The sequence below is a fragment of the Amphiura filiformis genome, unplaced genomic scaffold (genome assembly GCF_039555335.1).
Source record: "Amphiura filiformis unplaced genomic scaffold, Afil_fr2py scaffold_24, whole genome shotgun sequence".
Taxonomy (NCBI): Eukaryota; Metazoa; Echinodermata; class Ophiuroidea; order Amphilepidida; family Amphiuridae; genus Amphiura; species Amphiura filiformis.
In genome coordinates this window covers 887,234-904,187 of record NW_027305488.1, presented here as the reverse complement: position 1 = coordinate 904,187, position 16,954 = coordinate 887,234, and the positions used below count along the sequence as shown (strand labels likewise).

The 16,954-nt window shown below is 36.6% G+C and overlaps 1 protein-coding gene across 1 annotated transcript in view; it reads right to left on the bottom strand.

The window, feature by feature from the left end:
- The window catches only part of LOC140143622 (COP9 signalosome complex subunit 3-like), a 49,596-nt gene extending 34,969 nt beyond the window's left edge, over window positions 1-14,627 (bottom strand). Inside the window, exons 1-2 of the mRNA XM_072165439.1 lie at window positions 14,569-14,627; window positions 884-1,013 (exon numbers count right to left, since the gene is read on the bottom strand). Coding sequence (XP_072021540.1) covers window positions 884-1,013; window positions 14,569-14,623 — 185 coding nt within the window. The 5' untranslated portion in view covers window positions 14,624-14,627. The remainder of the gene's footprint in view (window positions 1-883; window positions 1,014-14,568) is intronic.
- Window positions 14,628-16,954: the final 2,327 nt, after the last annotated feature.

Sequence of the window (16,954 nt, the reverse complement as noted above, 5' to 3'; positions counted from 1 at the left end):
CTCAAGTGTATTTAACCGAAATGTGGCATATTACCAAACTTTTTCATTTTAAGGACTTGATGAGACAAAACATATGTTGAATTATTCATTAAAAGTTGTGTGCTATTGTTTATGAGCTTTCTGTGTTACTTTTCAATATTTGAGTACCTATATGTGAGTTTTTGCCATTTTGCTGGTTTAAACCAGGCAAAAACTGGCAAAAACAGGTTTTTGCCAGTTTTTGCTACTGGCAACGGCAAAAACAGGTTTTTGCCGGCAAAAACCGAACCCTGTATTAAACTTGTTTTCACCCCAAAAGTGGTCAGAGAAAAGGTTAAAATGGTCAGACCATACCATATCAAGGAGGGCTCCCACCCCTCAGATTTAATGACCCTGTGATACAACACACAAAAATGTACAGACATTTTTTTTTACTTTTGACAAATTGAGTGTGCAATTAGTGTGTATACAAGGTTTCAGACCTCTCTCTCGCTCTCTCTTACAGGCTCCCAAAGATGAAATTTTATTTAAAGGGCAAATTTAGACCCCCTACTACAATTTTAAATGGCTGCCACAGAAAAATCTTTACAGACCTCAAACTTGCAGGTTTTAAAAATTTCTACAGGTAAAACATATGAGTGAAATATAAAGCAAATCTGAGGGGGTCTGGTGGGAGCCCTCCTTGATTTCACAGAAGGTGGTATTTTCACATGAAGTAGGTCAGTGTTGTATGTAGGAAATGTGAGAACCCGCTTGAGGATTTAATATGTCTGACAGTATACAAGTGACCCCCTGGGCATTCTGCAACTAATATAAACCTGGTGAAAAAAACTATGTGAACAATAAGAGACATTTCATCTAATGCACATTTAAATTGTAATTATCTTTATTTACAATCACTTACAGAATTGCCAGTACCCCTAAAGAATGAAGTTGAGGATCTAGTGTTTCCAAGACGACATCAAGACCAGCTGCATTCTTTCTCAGCAACTCAAGATTCTTGTTGATTTCCTCACATAGTTGAGCAAAGTTACCTGTACACAAAATAAAGAAAACATCATGTTCTCTACTGTTTTATCTTTCATACAATTTATTCCCCAGATAAGCTGATTTTATTATAACCATAGCACCCAACAATCATCAAAACCACTTTTACAATACGCTTTTTAAGCTTATAAAAGTACCGGTAATTGCAAACTAAAAGCCACAAGTCTTAGAGCTTTAATTTAGTAAAACTGTCAGCAGAAAAAAAGTGAGACTGTGAGAGATTCTCAATTGGTCTCTAAAAACACTATTTGCAAACATTTTCTTTTTCAAAGCACTGTATCATATATGGTCGTGCGCCATGAGTTGGGATACCTAATATGGCGGTGGAGTAACACTTTTCCACCTTAAGTGATGTTTATGATGTCATAATTTCCATAATACTTGTCTTACAATAATAAATTTGGTGTCATTTTAAAGAGTAATCTATACTCTTTTCATAGCAATAAATAAAATTGGTTCATATTGTTTCAGTTTTAATTAGGATTAATTAATTAATGAATTGGTGATTGCGGTGGTGGCTAGGGAGCCGGTGGCTAGGGAGCCATTTTCACACTTTTAAAAGTTAATTTTAAAGAAATGGGATGGTCCATGTGTCATGAAAACACAATTTCTGGATTAACAGACCCCAAATACATACAAATAGACACCAAAATGAAATAAAAAGCTTTAAAATAAGAAATTAACATCATTTTATTGAAAAAACTAAATTTTGAGACCCCCCCCCCTAACTAAAAATGGTATTTTGGCCAGCACCAGCTCATTTCTTGGCCGATTTTCATTAAAAAGGTGTCAAAATGCTCAGGAAAACAAGCCTCATCAAATAAGATGTTACTTAGCTGCAAGATGAAAGCCATTGTAATTTTCAAAATTTCCATGTGTTACCGAAAGGGGTCCCAACTCACGGCGCAAGACCATATGTGATTGTTGCAAGAATTCAATGACTGCACCCCTCCCCCGGACCCACAGAGATTGGGATTAGGGTTAGGTTTTAGCATTACAATCAGGGTAAGGGTTAGGAGATATGGTTAGGGTGGTAGCCTCTATTCTGAAGTTGCTCTGCACTCTGCATATTGGGATCTATAACATTCTTTGAACCATTTCCCATTCCACACATTTTCCCCTCTTTCCAGACACCCTGTACAGTGTACAATGCAATTTAGATTAACACCTGCTCCCCATGGATCCAGCCTTGTATAATCCTGATATCATACTGCTACATAATGCTATATCAAATTGGGGGGGTTGGGGTACGGGGCTCTAATGTACATTTATGAACCATTTTCTTCACACCACATTTTACTCTATTTCCAAATACTCTGCAGCATTCAGTATACAATTTACAGAATTTTAGTTTACCCTCAAGATTTTGAGACACCCTGTGGAATCCAATTTAGATGTTCCTACCAAGCCAACACCAGACACCTGCTCCCATCTAGCCCAAGTCAATTGATTAAATATATAGCCATACTACGCTATACTAAATTGACAATATCAACTACACAGCACATTCTATAATGTGTACCATTTACAAGCTGCTCACGCTATTGTCTGCCATCATAGACAGTTTCTACTAGAATCTTACAAATTTAATGAACGAGAAGGTGGTAAGAGTGCTATTCTATTTGAAACTCATACACCCCCTATGGAAGACATGATGTTAATCTTCCACACAAGGGGTGTAGATTTTAAATGGAGCCACCCATTCAGGTAACCCATTAGAAATTCACACTCCCTGTGTGGAAGATTAAGGCAATAGGGGTCCAGGGGGTGTATGGATTTCACCTGGAATAGCCCAACTCAGCATGCAGCTATATCGACCTATATAATATCAGCTAAACACATTAATCATTGAAGTCACTGACATTTGGGGATTTTCGAAGGTGCCTCTGGTATGAGGTATACCATATAGCAAAGGTTGGGTTTATTTTTTTACTTACATGTAACTTTCAAGTAAAAAAAGCATCATTACTTCTATTGTTTCTCCTGACTTTTTAAATAAATAGCCTGCTGTTTTTGTTTCTTTGCTTCGTTTTGATATTTTACCATGCCACATTACAATCTGAAATCATCAGCCTAAAACCGGTATACAGCCTGAGATTTTTTCACATGCATATTTCCATAGCAAGAACCCATTGCATGTATTCCAATATCAGCTGCAAGTTTGTGTTCCCCTGTGTGTCTGCTCAAAGGATTAGTACTTGGTTCAGCACATATTATTTTGACAGGTGGCACAAGCTTCACAAAATTACAGTACACAAAAAAGGAATCATGCCTTTAGTTAAATATGCACAATTCGCCTTCCTAAAAGGGAACCTATCATCAAAATGGTAAACAAAAAAACACACACATAGCAACCAAAGAACTCCAAATTATCTAGTTGATGATACGGCATTTCTTTCATCAGAAACCCAATCAAGAACCAAGCATCTACTGTACTTGTTTTTAAAGTGCCCGTAACCCTACCCTACCATGCTACTTACATGTGAGCACATGTCATTTCTCCAAGTCATCTCTGGTACAATCCACATGATTATTTTTTATTCCAGATTGCTGTGGATCAAACCAAGGCTCATACAGTCATGCAATCAAATGGCCCGCATGGTCGAGAGCTGGTCCTAAACAATAGTAATGCCCGACAGCTTTAATGTGACAAGCTGCCCCTAAATATGAGGCAGAACTTGCTCTAACATGCATTTTGAAAGTTGCCTCGACCACCAGGTAACTTTGCCACCCCATCTTTTTTTTTTTTTTTGTAAATAGGGATAGGCGGTCCCAGATAGGCATTCCAAGATATGGATCATGCACAGTGAGATAATTCTTTTTTTTTTTTCTATTTTCAGCCTTTTTTTACAGGTTGATCCCAAGTTGCAATAAAGTTAATTTGTTATCATTATCAACTGTGACAATATATACTTGCCCATAGTAAAAGAGAGCACAGCAAAATGTTAAACATGTTGTAGTAACCTCGGTTTATTATTAACCACAATGTTAGAAATTATTGTTTGAACACTTTAAAAGCCTTATTGGAAATGGTCCCCCTTCTACCCCCGTACAATGTTGGCATGCCCAATATGCTCATCTACACTATATCTTCTCCCAACATTGATTGGCGGGGCAAGGGGAGGGGATATGCTTAAGATGAACATTGAGAGAACTATATTATAATTCTTAGTTTCCAGTGACTCATATAGCGTGCGCACTATACTAAGTAGAGCATGGGAATTACAGTGGGTGTTCGAACACATTTTTTCCGGGATTGCACCTTGTCCTGGGAGAAATACTTGGAAACACATAAATGTCACACTCCTGTTTTGACAGCATGGCACATGTAGAAGGATCAGTATCAAATCCAAGGCATTTTTATTTTATTCTATAGCATTTGGCTTAAAATATGAGGCATTCAATCAGGGTTCGAATTCGGCTGTATCGCATAGCAGTTTGCTCCACATTTTGAAGTGACTGCTACCCAATTTTGCATTTGTATAGCACTTTTTATAGTGCTTTAGTATGGAAGTATCCTGATTATGATGAATTAGCCAAAAACTGCTACACAAAATTTTTTAACGAATTCGAACCCTGCATTCAATATATTAGATACATGTATTTAGACCTTGTTTAAATTTTTGACAATTTTCATAAAATTTTGCCTCCCCCCCAAAAAAAAAATTCCTGGCTATGGCACTGACTTGCTATTAATGTGTCTGTGTGGGTGCGGGAGGCTGGAGGGGAGCATCAACAACTTGTGTGACCAACAACTGCAAGCTGTTTTAGACCCAAAGCACAACATAACATTATCCATACCATACACCACTATTTACATTTTAAAAATTGTATGTGGAAATTACTGAAATGAATCAACCCGCTTCAATCTGGAACACAATATGCCATGTGGGTATTTCATCTATGCGTGTCTCTCTCATGGTAGCCAGCTAGACTCCTAATGGTGTACCAGACGATAAAATCACATCAAATCATGCCTAATGCTACATGGCTTTTAATCGCAATGTCTAGATCGTGAATCTTATCACATAGTTTTGGCTTGCACTTCATGCTAATATTAACATGTACCACATTTAAAGGTGTATTTTTTAAAGTTAATGTTTCCCTTTTCAAGTATAAGCCTACGGTATACAGTTTGAATTATTATGTAGTAGTATATAGTTATTTGATGTGTCTGTGTGCTATGTTTCAGGTGACTGATTAGACTGATTTTGTGTAGATCTTCAGAAAATGAACTTTTCCTTCTTAAAAGCCAATGAGCATTCTCCATATTATTTAAAATGAGAACAAGCCTAAGCAAAGCAAAACATAAAATGCAGCACATTTCTGACCTTGGTACATCACATTGGGTGTGAGGACAGTCACCATCTAGGCGATGTATTACTATGCTCTACAAGGTTTGTTACCTACAGTTGAACATAGCAGTATGCTGTTTTTCTTTTAAAATGCATGGTTTGCTATCTGCTGAAGATAACAGTGTGCTGCTTTTCTAGCAGTATGTAACTTTTCTTTTAAAACACACGGTATGCTATCTGATAGCAGTATGCTTCTTTTCTCTATATTTACATGTACAAGATTTGTTATCTACTGAAGATAGCAGTATGCTGCGTTTCCCTATATTACAAAGTTTGCCATCTACTGAAGATAACAGTGCGATGCGTTTCCCTATATATTACAAAGTTTGCTATCTACTGAAGATAACAGTGCGGTGCTTTTCTCTATATTACAAGGTTTGCTATCTACTGAAGATAGCAGTATACAGATTTTCTCTATTACAATGTTTGATATCTACTGAAGATAGCAGTAAGCTGATTTTCTTTTTAAACACACAATTTGCTATCTAATGAAGATAGCAGTATGCTGTTTTTCTTTAACCCATGGTTTGCTATCTACTGAGGACAACAGTGCACTGCTTTTCTTTAAAGGAAATCTGTACCATAAACTAATCAATGGCTAATATAGTTATATACCCCTAAATTAAACATACCAGATGGTCTATATGAATTTCGGAATATTCCTAACAAAGAAAAAGCACTTATAATCCTTCGTTTCTGCGATTCATGGAAGCCGCCATGATAGCTCCTTTCTGCCACAAGCGGTACAGTGTAACCTCTCACACAGACCCGAAAGCGTAGTGTTGCTATGGCATTCGCGACCCCACAGCTTAATTTTGGTTTTAGTGCTGTTTTTACTTTTTGTTCTCAAAAGACATTGTTGATCATAAATATTACTTAAAATACATTTTTTTATGTTCTTCTGAAGTTTTATGGGTAAAAATTGTCGCGTTTTCTTTTGAACGAATGTTGAATCTAAACTTTGGTAGTATTCACTTCGTGTCACCAAAGTTCTCGAGCGCGAGTGCTGGTGGCACGGATTTCGCTGGTTTCAAAATCGGGGTACCGTTACAGCGTAATAAAATACATCGGTATCAATATGGCCGCCGCCATGGATTGCAAAATGACCGTTGATCGTCGTAAGGAATTAAGAATTTCTCCTTTATTTGTACGTAAATAAGCTTGGACTTTTACTGTTTGTCGTTTTTATTATTACTGCAACTATATAGCCATTGATTAGTTTATGGTACAGATTTCCTTTAACACATGGCTTACTATCTATTGAAGATAGCAGTATGCTGCATTTCTCTATATTACAAGGTTTGTTTATGTTATCTGCTGAGGATAGCAGCAGGGCATAATATAACTGGTATCACATCACATTTTGCTACACAATCTAGTCAAATTGCTATGCAATCACACAAACTAACGGCATTGCTATGCATGATTATTGCTATAACAAATAAAACATTGTCACAATTTTGCTATGCAAAATTCTGACACTAAATTATGCCCTGGATAGCAGTATGCTGCATTTCTCTATATTACAATGTTTGCTATCTCCTGAAGATAGCAGTATGCTGTATTTCTCTATATTACAATGTTTGCTATCTCCTGAAGATAGCAGTATGCTGTATTTCTCTATATTACAATGTTTGCTATCTACTGAAGATAGCAGTATGCTGTATTTCTCTATATTACAATGTTTGCTATCTCCTGAAGATAGCAGTATGCTGCATTTCTCTATATTACAATGTTTGCTATCTACTGAAGATAGCAATATGCTGCTTTTTACAACGTTTGCTATCTATTGAATTGAAGATAGCAGTATATTGCAATGTTTGCTATTAAATGAAAATAGCAGTATGCAGTATAGCAGTATGCTGATTTTCATTTTAAACACAAGGTTTGTTATCTAAGAAAGCAGTATGACTCTATATATTACAAGGTTTGCTATCTCCTGAAGATAGCAGTATGCTGCATTTCTCTACCAAGTTTACTATTCACTGAAGATAGTGCTCAGTATAATGCTTTTCATTTAAACACAAGGTTTGCTATCTAAGAAAGCAGTATGCTGATTTTCTTGGTAATCAAGGAAGATGCAGTATGCTACTGTTCTTTAACAAACAGTTATCTACAGTATGCTGCTTTTCTCTATATTACAAGGTTTTCTATACTGAAGATCTAGCAGTGTGGTGTTCAAATTATTATACATAAAACAAACTCCCTGTCTACTGAAGATACCAGTGCACCAATGCTTATTTACAACATAATAATACAAGGTTTGCTAGCTACTAAAAATAGCAGTTACGGTACTTTTAACTTTAATTGGTTTGCTATCTACTGTACAGAAGAAAGCAGTATTGTATAAATTTAGTATTTTTGTGTACATTTATCATCAAGGCCTATATATTTTATAGCATTCTAGTAGATTGAAATTTATGGTGGCTGGTAAAAAAGACCCAAAATCAAGATATATTAATTATTATACTTTGTTCTTCAACCTGTTTTCCAAAATAATTCAACAGTCATATTACAACGTAGGCCTACAAATACGCAATGGTTCTACGTCTGATTGTAGGGAGCATTTGTTTTCTATACTCTTTCAATAAAGACTAGATCCTTCTTTCTGCACAGATTTGAAATACATAGGTCTAAAGTGTCCTTTTTTACTTGAAGTCAAGAGCTTTTTTCTTGTGTGTTAGAATTTGCTGAATAGGTTATCATACCAAATTAATGCATGGATCTGTTTATCAAAATTTCTAACATGCTAGTTCAGAAATAAGCTCTTGCCAAACATGAAAGTCAGCTATTCAGAATTTGCAGGACGTTGCCGATATAACATGCCTAACTGTCCCTTTTTATATTATTTTGATGGATGTTACATTATTCTGTTGATGTTTAAATCACATATAAATTCACAGTCAATCTAGAAACACACTGCAAGATTTTACCACTACTCTGAAAACTACCCCACCGCCCTGAATGGGTTAATACCAGCCTTCCTAATACACACATTTTTCTATGTCTGTATACGTATCATATTAATTAGTGAATCCCGCTTGGCCCTTGATATTAAGCAAAATTTGTGTGGTGTCTATACACCAATGGTTAGCCTGGGGGCATCACGAAGCCAGAGATAGAATCTAATGAAACCTAACTATGTATATATGGTACAATACACCAGACGCAAATGTAAATATCCTTGCAAAGCGCTGCTTATAACTGTTTCATTTGCAGTGTATATATTACATGTCCGAGCAAGTTGACTATAATCACCTTTGCCTGTGTAGATGGATCTTCCAGCTTGTTAAAACCAATTTTTTGCTACATGGTCGCATGTCATAAGGTGGTCCAATTTCCAGAACATGGTAAAATATCATCAAAAATAATTTTTTTGATTATTTTGTAGGATATGGCACCTGTTTTTTTTTTTTCACTGACGAAAAATTTAACCCGAAAATATGTTGCGTTTTTGTTACAACAGTCAATTAACATGTACACAGACTGTGCAGTATGCATTTTCCTTAAATTGGACCCTAATCATAAAAGTTTCAAATTTAAACAAGTTTGTAATGAGGTTTTTTATCAATTTTAGCATCAGAACATGTTCTCTACACTATTTAATGTTCTCTACACTATAATACACTAACTTAGTTCATGAAACAAATTTTTGAAAACCAGCTCCGATTACCCAACTAAGTCTCACTAAAGCTCACTATTAAAACCACTCTACGTGCACGCATTCCACGTGACTTGATGATACAATCAGCCTAAGTCATATATATACCCAGAGAATTACTGCCCGGGCAGCCTAACATCGGTAGCTACAGGTCGGTGATCGTGTGCGTGGCATGCAAGGGGTCCCGGGTTCGAATCCCGGGGGTACCAAGTGAATTCTTTCTTCACCTTCTCTCCTTTTTCATTTCTTCTTTCCCTCCGATAGCAAAAAAAAGACAGGTATGGTTAGGGTTAACAACTTAATTTTCCAAGTAGTCATTTTGCAAAAGTGGCAATAATTGTTCTATATTAGCTCCAACAACTTTTTTTTAAATACAATATTTAGATTCCTCATGCAATTTCCACAAAAATGTTTTTATCAATGAAACTATGGCAGCAATCAGCTGGCAATGTTTATTTATTCATATAGGTGTTAGCCACAGAGCCGTCCACCCGCCTTTTGGACGGCCAACTTCAAAAGTAGACGGGTGGTAAAACCATCAACCCATCTTAAGGACGGATGAGCAAAATCCCCAATGAGATGTATAATAAGAAAATTTAGTTTAAATTATTTTCACCTTTATTCACATCATACATATGAAAAACTAATTCTCCTACATGTACATGTGTGACAAATTATCCGTCTGATGATCGGTATACCCAATGATCGTAAGTGAGGGTATGCTGTGAAACTAGTAGTAACGGTTGCCTTTTCCAGAGGTCTATACTTTGAATTTGTTTCTTACGCTCACCTGTAATGGGTTTGAGCACTTTTAATTCCAAAGTTAGTCACCTGAAAAACAATACTTGTTATATTACGCCCCCACTATTTATAGTGGTTGAGCACTTTCGACTACTTTTGGAGTAAAGACTGTGCTGGGAAGTGGCTTTGTCATGGTTCTGACACCACAGAATGTATATACTTGTATATGCATTTCTGTTAAGTTGAAACCATGACAAATTATCCGTCTGATGATCGGTATACCCAATGATCGTAAGTGAGGGTATGCTGTGAAACTAGTAGTAACGGTTGCCTTTTCCAGAGGTCTATACTTTGATTTTGTTTCTTACGCTCACCTGTAATGGGTTTGAGCACTTTTAATTCCAAATTAAAGTTAGTCACCTGAAAAACAATACTTGTTATATATATGAATATAAATAGGTCTATAATAATATAGCATTTAAAATACCTAATTATTCAATCAAGTCAAGTTCAATTCAATTCAGTCAAGTTGGCACACATGTACATGTAGGAGAATTAGTTTTTCATATGGACTAATACTTTATGAGCGTGTTTCTACAGAGCCAAATACCGTTTTGGAAACGGTATGGAACCGTTAATCACTCCTGTGGAAACAGCCTCCAACGCCTTTTTGCGACGCCTTTTCATCGCCAACGGAAACCTCGTTGGAGTAGGTTTTTGCCGTTGACAAAGCGAGTAGATTTTCTGTGGAAACAGACCTAAGCGGTAACTTGCCGATTATTGAGCAAAATCAAACAAAATGGCTGTTAATCAACATGTTAATTGGACAGACGACATGACAAAAACGTTAATAACAGCCTGGGCAACATTAACAAGTCCAAACTATTATGTAAAGCCACAATTTCTCTGTGATACGGAAAAACAGAAAAAACTCACGGAATTCGGGGTTTGCTCACGGAAATTTGTAAATGCTACAAAATAGTGAAAAACTGTGTAAAATGTAAAACTTTTTGCAAAATATAACAACAACAAAATGATTATTTAGCAATAATCAACCATTAAACAATCCATTCTAGCATTAATTCTAGGCCTACGATGCAAGATTTTGGCCATACTACCGTAAAAGGTAAGACAAAATACACTTTTAAAACATGTTTGTCATTCAGATTAAACGGTATGAACACATAGCGGCAAAAACCTGTCTGTGGAAACAGCAGGTTAAACGGTAAGATAACGGTAAGATAGCGTTATCCATTTAGCGGTAACTTAGCGGTGCGCCTGTAGAAACACGCTCTATGTGCTGAAACTTGGCAAGAGATTTTAGTTGCTTGAGATGAATTACATGAAAAAACAGTAGCATGATCAACATGAATTATATAAATAAACATGATTTGTTTTTCACCAGGTTCACTGGCGCAAATAATAAAGGAGACAAGTAGATAAAGTGTTATATTTCCTCAGAGGGAGGATGGCAATTTATTTCTTGCATTTATGGTCCTACATGTACCGGGGTAGCTACTATGGGCTATTTGCGGGGAAGAGACAGTTTAAGTGACCACTTATGGGTTCGATTCCCAGGCGGGACCACTTTATCTACTTGTCTCCTTTATTAATTGCGACGGCGAACCTGGTGAAAAATTATGTCTATTTCTATAATTCACGTCGATCATGCCACTGTTTGTCCATGTATCATTACAGTTCTTGCATGGAATGGAATAAACAACCTCTGTGGTGTTGAGCGGGTCCCTTTTAATCTTTTGGGTGCATGAGCAAGTTTCTTAGGGTGCAATGAGGATTCATGGCAGCGAAAATATTGTATACAAATATTGACTGCTATGAGGGGCATGGTTAAAATTATAGGCCCAAGGTGATCTCAAAACCATGACTATGCCCGAGGCGTAGCCGAGGGGCATAGTCATGGTTTTGAGATCACCACGGCCTATAATTTTAACCATGCCCCAATAAAAAGCAGTCAATATTTGTTTTATATCCAAATCTTAAGATTCTTGTCATCTGTTTGGTTAAAAGCATCGATTTTGGGAAGAGAAATTAATAGTTTCAATGCGAAGCGGCACACAGATTACAATCTGCGCTTTCTGCGTAATTATAGCGCGTGAAAACATTAACGCTTGGCGGCGTAATATCATTTACGCTGGGAAAAAGCGCGCAGTTTGATCGTGGACGCACGTGACCGGTCCATAGTTCATTTCCATGGACCGGTCCATAGTTCATTTTGCGGGCATAGTTAATTCAATGACTGCACTTTCAACCAATCAGATGACAGGAATCTTTATATGAGGTACCGTATATAATAACTTATATTTACTACAGTTACAAATAAACATAAACGTTCATAAAAACTTCCAACGTTTTTTAGACAACATTGTATACCCATAGCTACCTACATGTATATATGCTAATACTATCAATCACAACAGTCTTACCCTTGCTTTTAAATGAAATTCACCAATATTCAATATCCAATCAGGGATTGCCTTTTGGAATTTGCAGGAGAGCATAAAATAGCTCTTCTGGAACCTTCAAGGAGAGCTGTTTAGAGCATTTACAATAGAATGTAATAATATGTATAAGGAAAGAATGGTCAACTAAGGAGAGCTAAAAATCACTCTCCTATATCATATTTAAAGAGAGCAATAATATTGCTCTTGCTCTCCTCAAAAGGCAGTCCCTGATCCAATGCAATATCCTCACTACTGCATGTAATAAAATACACAACTCCTCCACCCCACATGATCACAAATTGACACAGAAACTTTGTGTACGGTACCATTCATACAATTTATTTCAATCCAAAACGGTCCACTCCTGTCATACACCTCCTCCACTCAAACACATATCTTTTGCATTTAATCATCTCCCCCTCTTCCCTAGAAAAAAATCATTCTTTTTTTTTAATACCAAATCTAAACACCATGGAATTCACCACATCACATCCAATCTCAAATTGGGCGACCCATTCCTTTTTAAAGGAATTTTTTATTTAGTGTACGGTACAGCTGGCACTAGCAGCAATGTGTGAGACTGAGGTGTTTTCAACCTCATTTGATTGGAATTACACTTAGATACACACTAAAAAACACACAAACACACTCACCCCACAAGACATTGACATTCATATTATAAATACATTGCATTCTGTCGATTACTCAAGAACTAGACTATCTAGCTTCGAATTTGCACACAATCAGGGCTCGATTTACCCAAGTGCACACATGCACAAGTGTGTAGATTTTTGCTTGTGCATGTAACGTTTTTACATTTCAGTGTAGTAATTGGATTCCTTGCCCCAATATAAATATACATAACTTTTGTTACCAGTGTTGTTATTTTTTGAGAAAAATGCAAAAATAGTCACAAATTTACCACAGGGGTGTAGTACCCCCTTAATGTTATAACCTACCCTACAAAATAATCGACCAAGCAAACTGTAATTGTTCCAATGTCGCTTTACAATTGACCGGTGTTTGCTTGTTTTTGTAAAGCGTCGAACAAACTGCATGCTTGCGCTGGCTGCGTCAGATTTGGATTATGCGCTACCATATTTGCACAGATTGTGAATTGATACACACTTTTGTTATTGGTCGTCCTGTTTTAGCCTGGTCGATTTTTGGAAAGGGAAGATGTGAAAATCATCTATTTTTATAAACTTTTGAGCAAAATTTTGTGTTATTTTGTAAGGTGAAGAGATTAAAGTGACAGTTATGAATGAGGTTAATAACTTTGTAACTTTGGGCATTGTGAAAAATCTCTACGACCAGGTTGTTAAGCATCGAGCACGCTGACTGGCTTAGCAATTATCAAAGTAGTTTTGTAAACCAATCAGGTTAGACGTACTTTACTGGCGGGTCACATTAATTCATACCGTAAAAGGCCGTCGCGTTCATTGATTGGCTTACGATTGCAATGAATGGTGTTTGCAACCAATCACAAAACGGGTTATAAATAAATAAGGCGCCCATCGGAAATTTTGTACATGTCCATGATGACGTCATGCCACGAGGTAGCCGGAGGTTTTTTCCTGCGAAAGCGAGCGAGTGGTATAAAGTCAGTTTCACACCTGTGATTTATGGAGCATATCATAAAACCTCTGAGCACATCCACAGCGCATTTGACAGATAAAAATGACATTTGCAATTCTGAGCAACGGGATTCCATGAAATTGAAGATGGCAAGTTATTCTCCAGGATCGGTAATAATTAACAGCTGGTCTGACTGTATTTGAAGTGCATATTGAAGTTTGTAAGTTTGTGACTTCGTATGTTATATGTGCAATAGATATTACAAGAAGCTTAAATTGGCACGCTTTCCTGCAATTTGTCTGTCGCTTGCGAAAGTTATTTGGAGTTCAGGGCACGTCACACCAAGTGTGACGTGACCTCGCTGGGCATACATGTATGTATTATTTAACATCGATGAATGGAATTTCAACATCTTTCTTTAATTACTTTAGATAAGGCAAATTTGCATTTTCTGTGCTGAGAAAATTAACTTGAACTTAAAGGCCCAGTACAAACCAATAGATTTCGAGAGGGTGTCCCCTTTGACAAGATGTGAGAAGTGCAGTGAGTGGGAAAGTGCAATAGATGGAACAGCCCCGACTGACGGAGACGGAGTCTCCGAGTCCGAACACTCCGGTATTATATCGCTGCTTACAACGAATGCAAACACGACTTTGCTATCAAATATACACTTACTTATTTTCAAACATATAAGGTTTTGATTAATTGCTATGTAAAATATATTAAGCACGTAATTATCGCCTACCTTCTGTTGAAAGTGTGACAACAGAGTTCACGAATCCTTCCAGTTGAGAAGCCATGTTTGCTTGTGAAATAACTCGGTGTGACCGCTAGAGGGGGTAAAGTCGTCAATTTTCCGCCAGAAATAGCTGGACACTCAATAAACCCCAATAGGCCTACTAACTATTATAATCACGCCGAGACTATAATTTAAAAAAATACTTGGCAAGCACGTTGTTGGTAAATATTGAAACTTATTTTAGGTAGCTTGACCTTATTTGAGTTTATAAATTAATTTTTTTTAAAAACCGACTGTTAAAACGCCTGAATAAGTTTCCTCGTAGGCCTATACATTTTGTTTGTAAGAATTTGATCAATGATCAATGCTGAATCCCGGAGGGGGTTCTCCCTGGTTGAAGGTTACGGTGTCTGATCTCCGCCAAACTCCCCCTTTTATAATTCATCTCCCCAAATTTTCAGTTTTCCCCTTTTTGCGAAACTGCTTTCCCCTTTTTCAAATATTTCCCTTTTAACTTTCCCCTTTTCAAATAGTTCCCCCTTTTCGACTTTCCCCCTTTTCAAATAGTTCCCCCTTTTCGTCTTTCCCCCTTTTCAAAGTTCCCCTTTTTCGAATTTCCCCCTTTTCATATAGTTTCCCCATTTTCGAATTTCCCCCTTTTCATATAGCCTAGTTTCCCCTATTCGAATTTCCCCCTTTTCGAATTTCCCCCTTTTCATATAGTTTCCCCTTTTCCTATAGTTTCCCCTTTTCGAATTTCCCCTTTTCATATAGTTTCCCCTTTCGACTTTCCCCTTTTCAAATAGTTCCCCTTTTCATATAGTTTCCCCATTTTCGAATTTCCCCTTTTCATATAGTTTCCCCTTTTCGAATTTCCCCTTTTCATATAGTTTCCCCTTTTCGAATTTCCCCTTTTCATATAGTTTCCCCCCTTTTCGAATTTCCCCCTTTTCATATAGTTTCCCCCTTTTCGAATTTCCCCCTTTTCATATAGTTCCCCTTTTCGAATTACCCCTTTTCATATAGGCCTAGTATCCCCTTTTCGAATTTCCCCTTTTCATATAGTTTCCCCCTTTTCATATAGTTTCCCCTTTTCGAATTTTCTTTTCACCTTTTACATAATACCATTTTACAGATTTTTCCCCCATTAAAATAGTTTCTCCCTTATTTTTTATTCCCTTTTTTTTACCCCTTTTTTTTTATTCCCCTTTTCACGATGCGTAGGCACGGACCATCTATAGTACCGTGCATTCACGTCCCATGTACTTCGATATTGAAATAGGTCCGGCCTACACGTTGAAAGCACGTGATTGTCTGATACAAATTCTTGAGCTAAATAAAATGAATAAAATGATACTTATTATGTAATTTATGAATTCTATAGGATATAGATCTACATTTAAGAAAAATCATAATCTGAATTATATCATGCAACTAAATAAAGACCCAGGAAAAGGCCAGGAGCCGGAGATTGGAATTCGAATCAATTAGATTGGCTTATTAATCGTTATTATTTTGGACTTGTCTCGACTTTAAAATTTTGCGCCTATTTTTGCAATTTTCTCAAAAATTATAGCACATTGGTGTAAAGTAAGATATGTATATTATAGGGGCAAGGGCTATACAACTACTGTACTGAAAATACAGCAACACAAAGCAAGTAGTTATTGATTTATTGATCAAATATTGGTTTTCCCTCATTTTTGACTGTAACTCCACAACTGTTGGCTGTGCTGAAATAAAATTTCCAGTGCAGTAGTTGTAGTCCTTGCCCCTATAATATACATATCTTACTTGTCCCTAATGCGCCATAATTTTTGAGAAAATGCAAAAATAGGCACAAAATTGGGCAGGGTGTAGTACCGTAAAATGGGCACTTTTCAGAGTTTTTAAACCACTGCTTCCAAACAAAACCAATTATATTTCTAATTAACTCTTTTTTGTGACATTAGGGTTCCCTTCTACACCTTGAAGTTGAAAAAGATTTTTAATAATTTTGTAAGGGTGCCCTAGGGGTTAAAATTGACCTGACCAAAGTTACCCCGCCTTTGGGGCAACTTTGGTCACAGTATTACATTCCATGAAGGAAAAAAATCAAAAAAATTGATCTTCGCTGAATATGGGCAAGTTGTTGTTTTTTGCGACATTTGACACCTTGCAAAATTAATCAAACACACATCCTTGCTCACAAATATCGATTTTAATTTTTTCTGAAAAAAATGTAAAAAAATGCTGATTTTTGGTCAAAAATCCCGCTTTTTTCATAAATTTCAAGGAAATTACACATGAGCGACTATTATTTCTTCCAAACATATTTCTTAACAAATTGACACCAAATATGACTAAAAACAATATTGCTGTACGAAAATATGACCATTTAAAGATATGACCG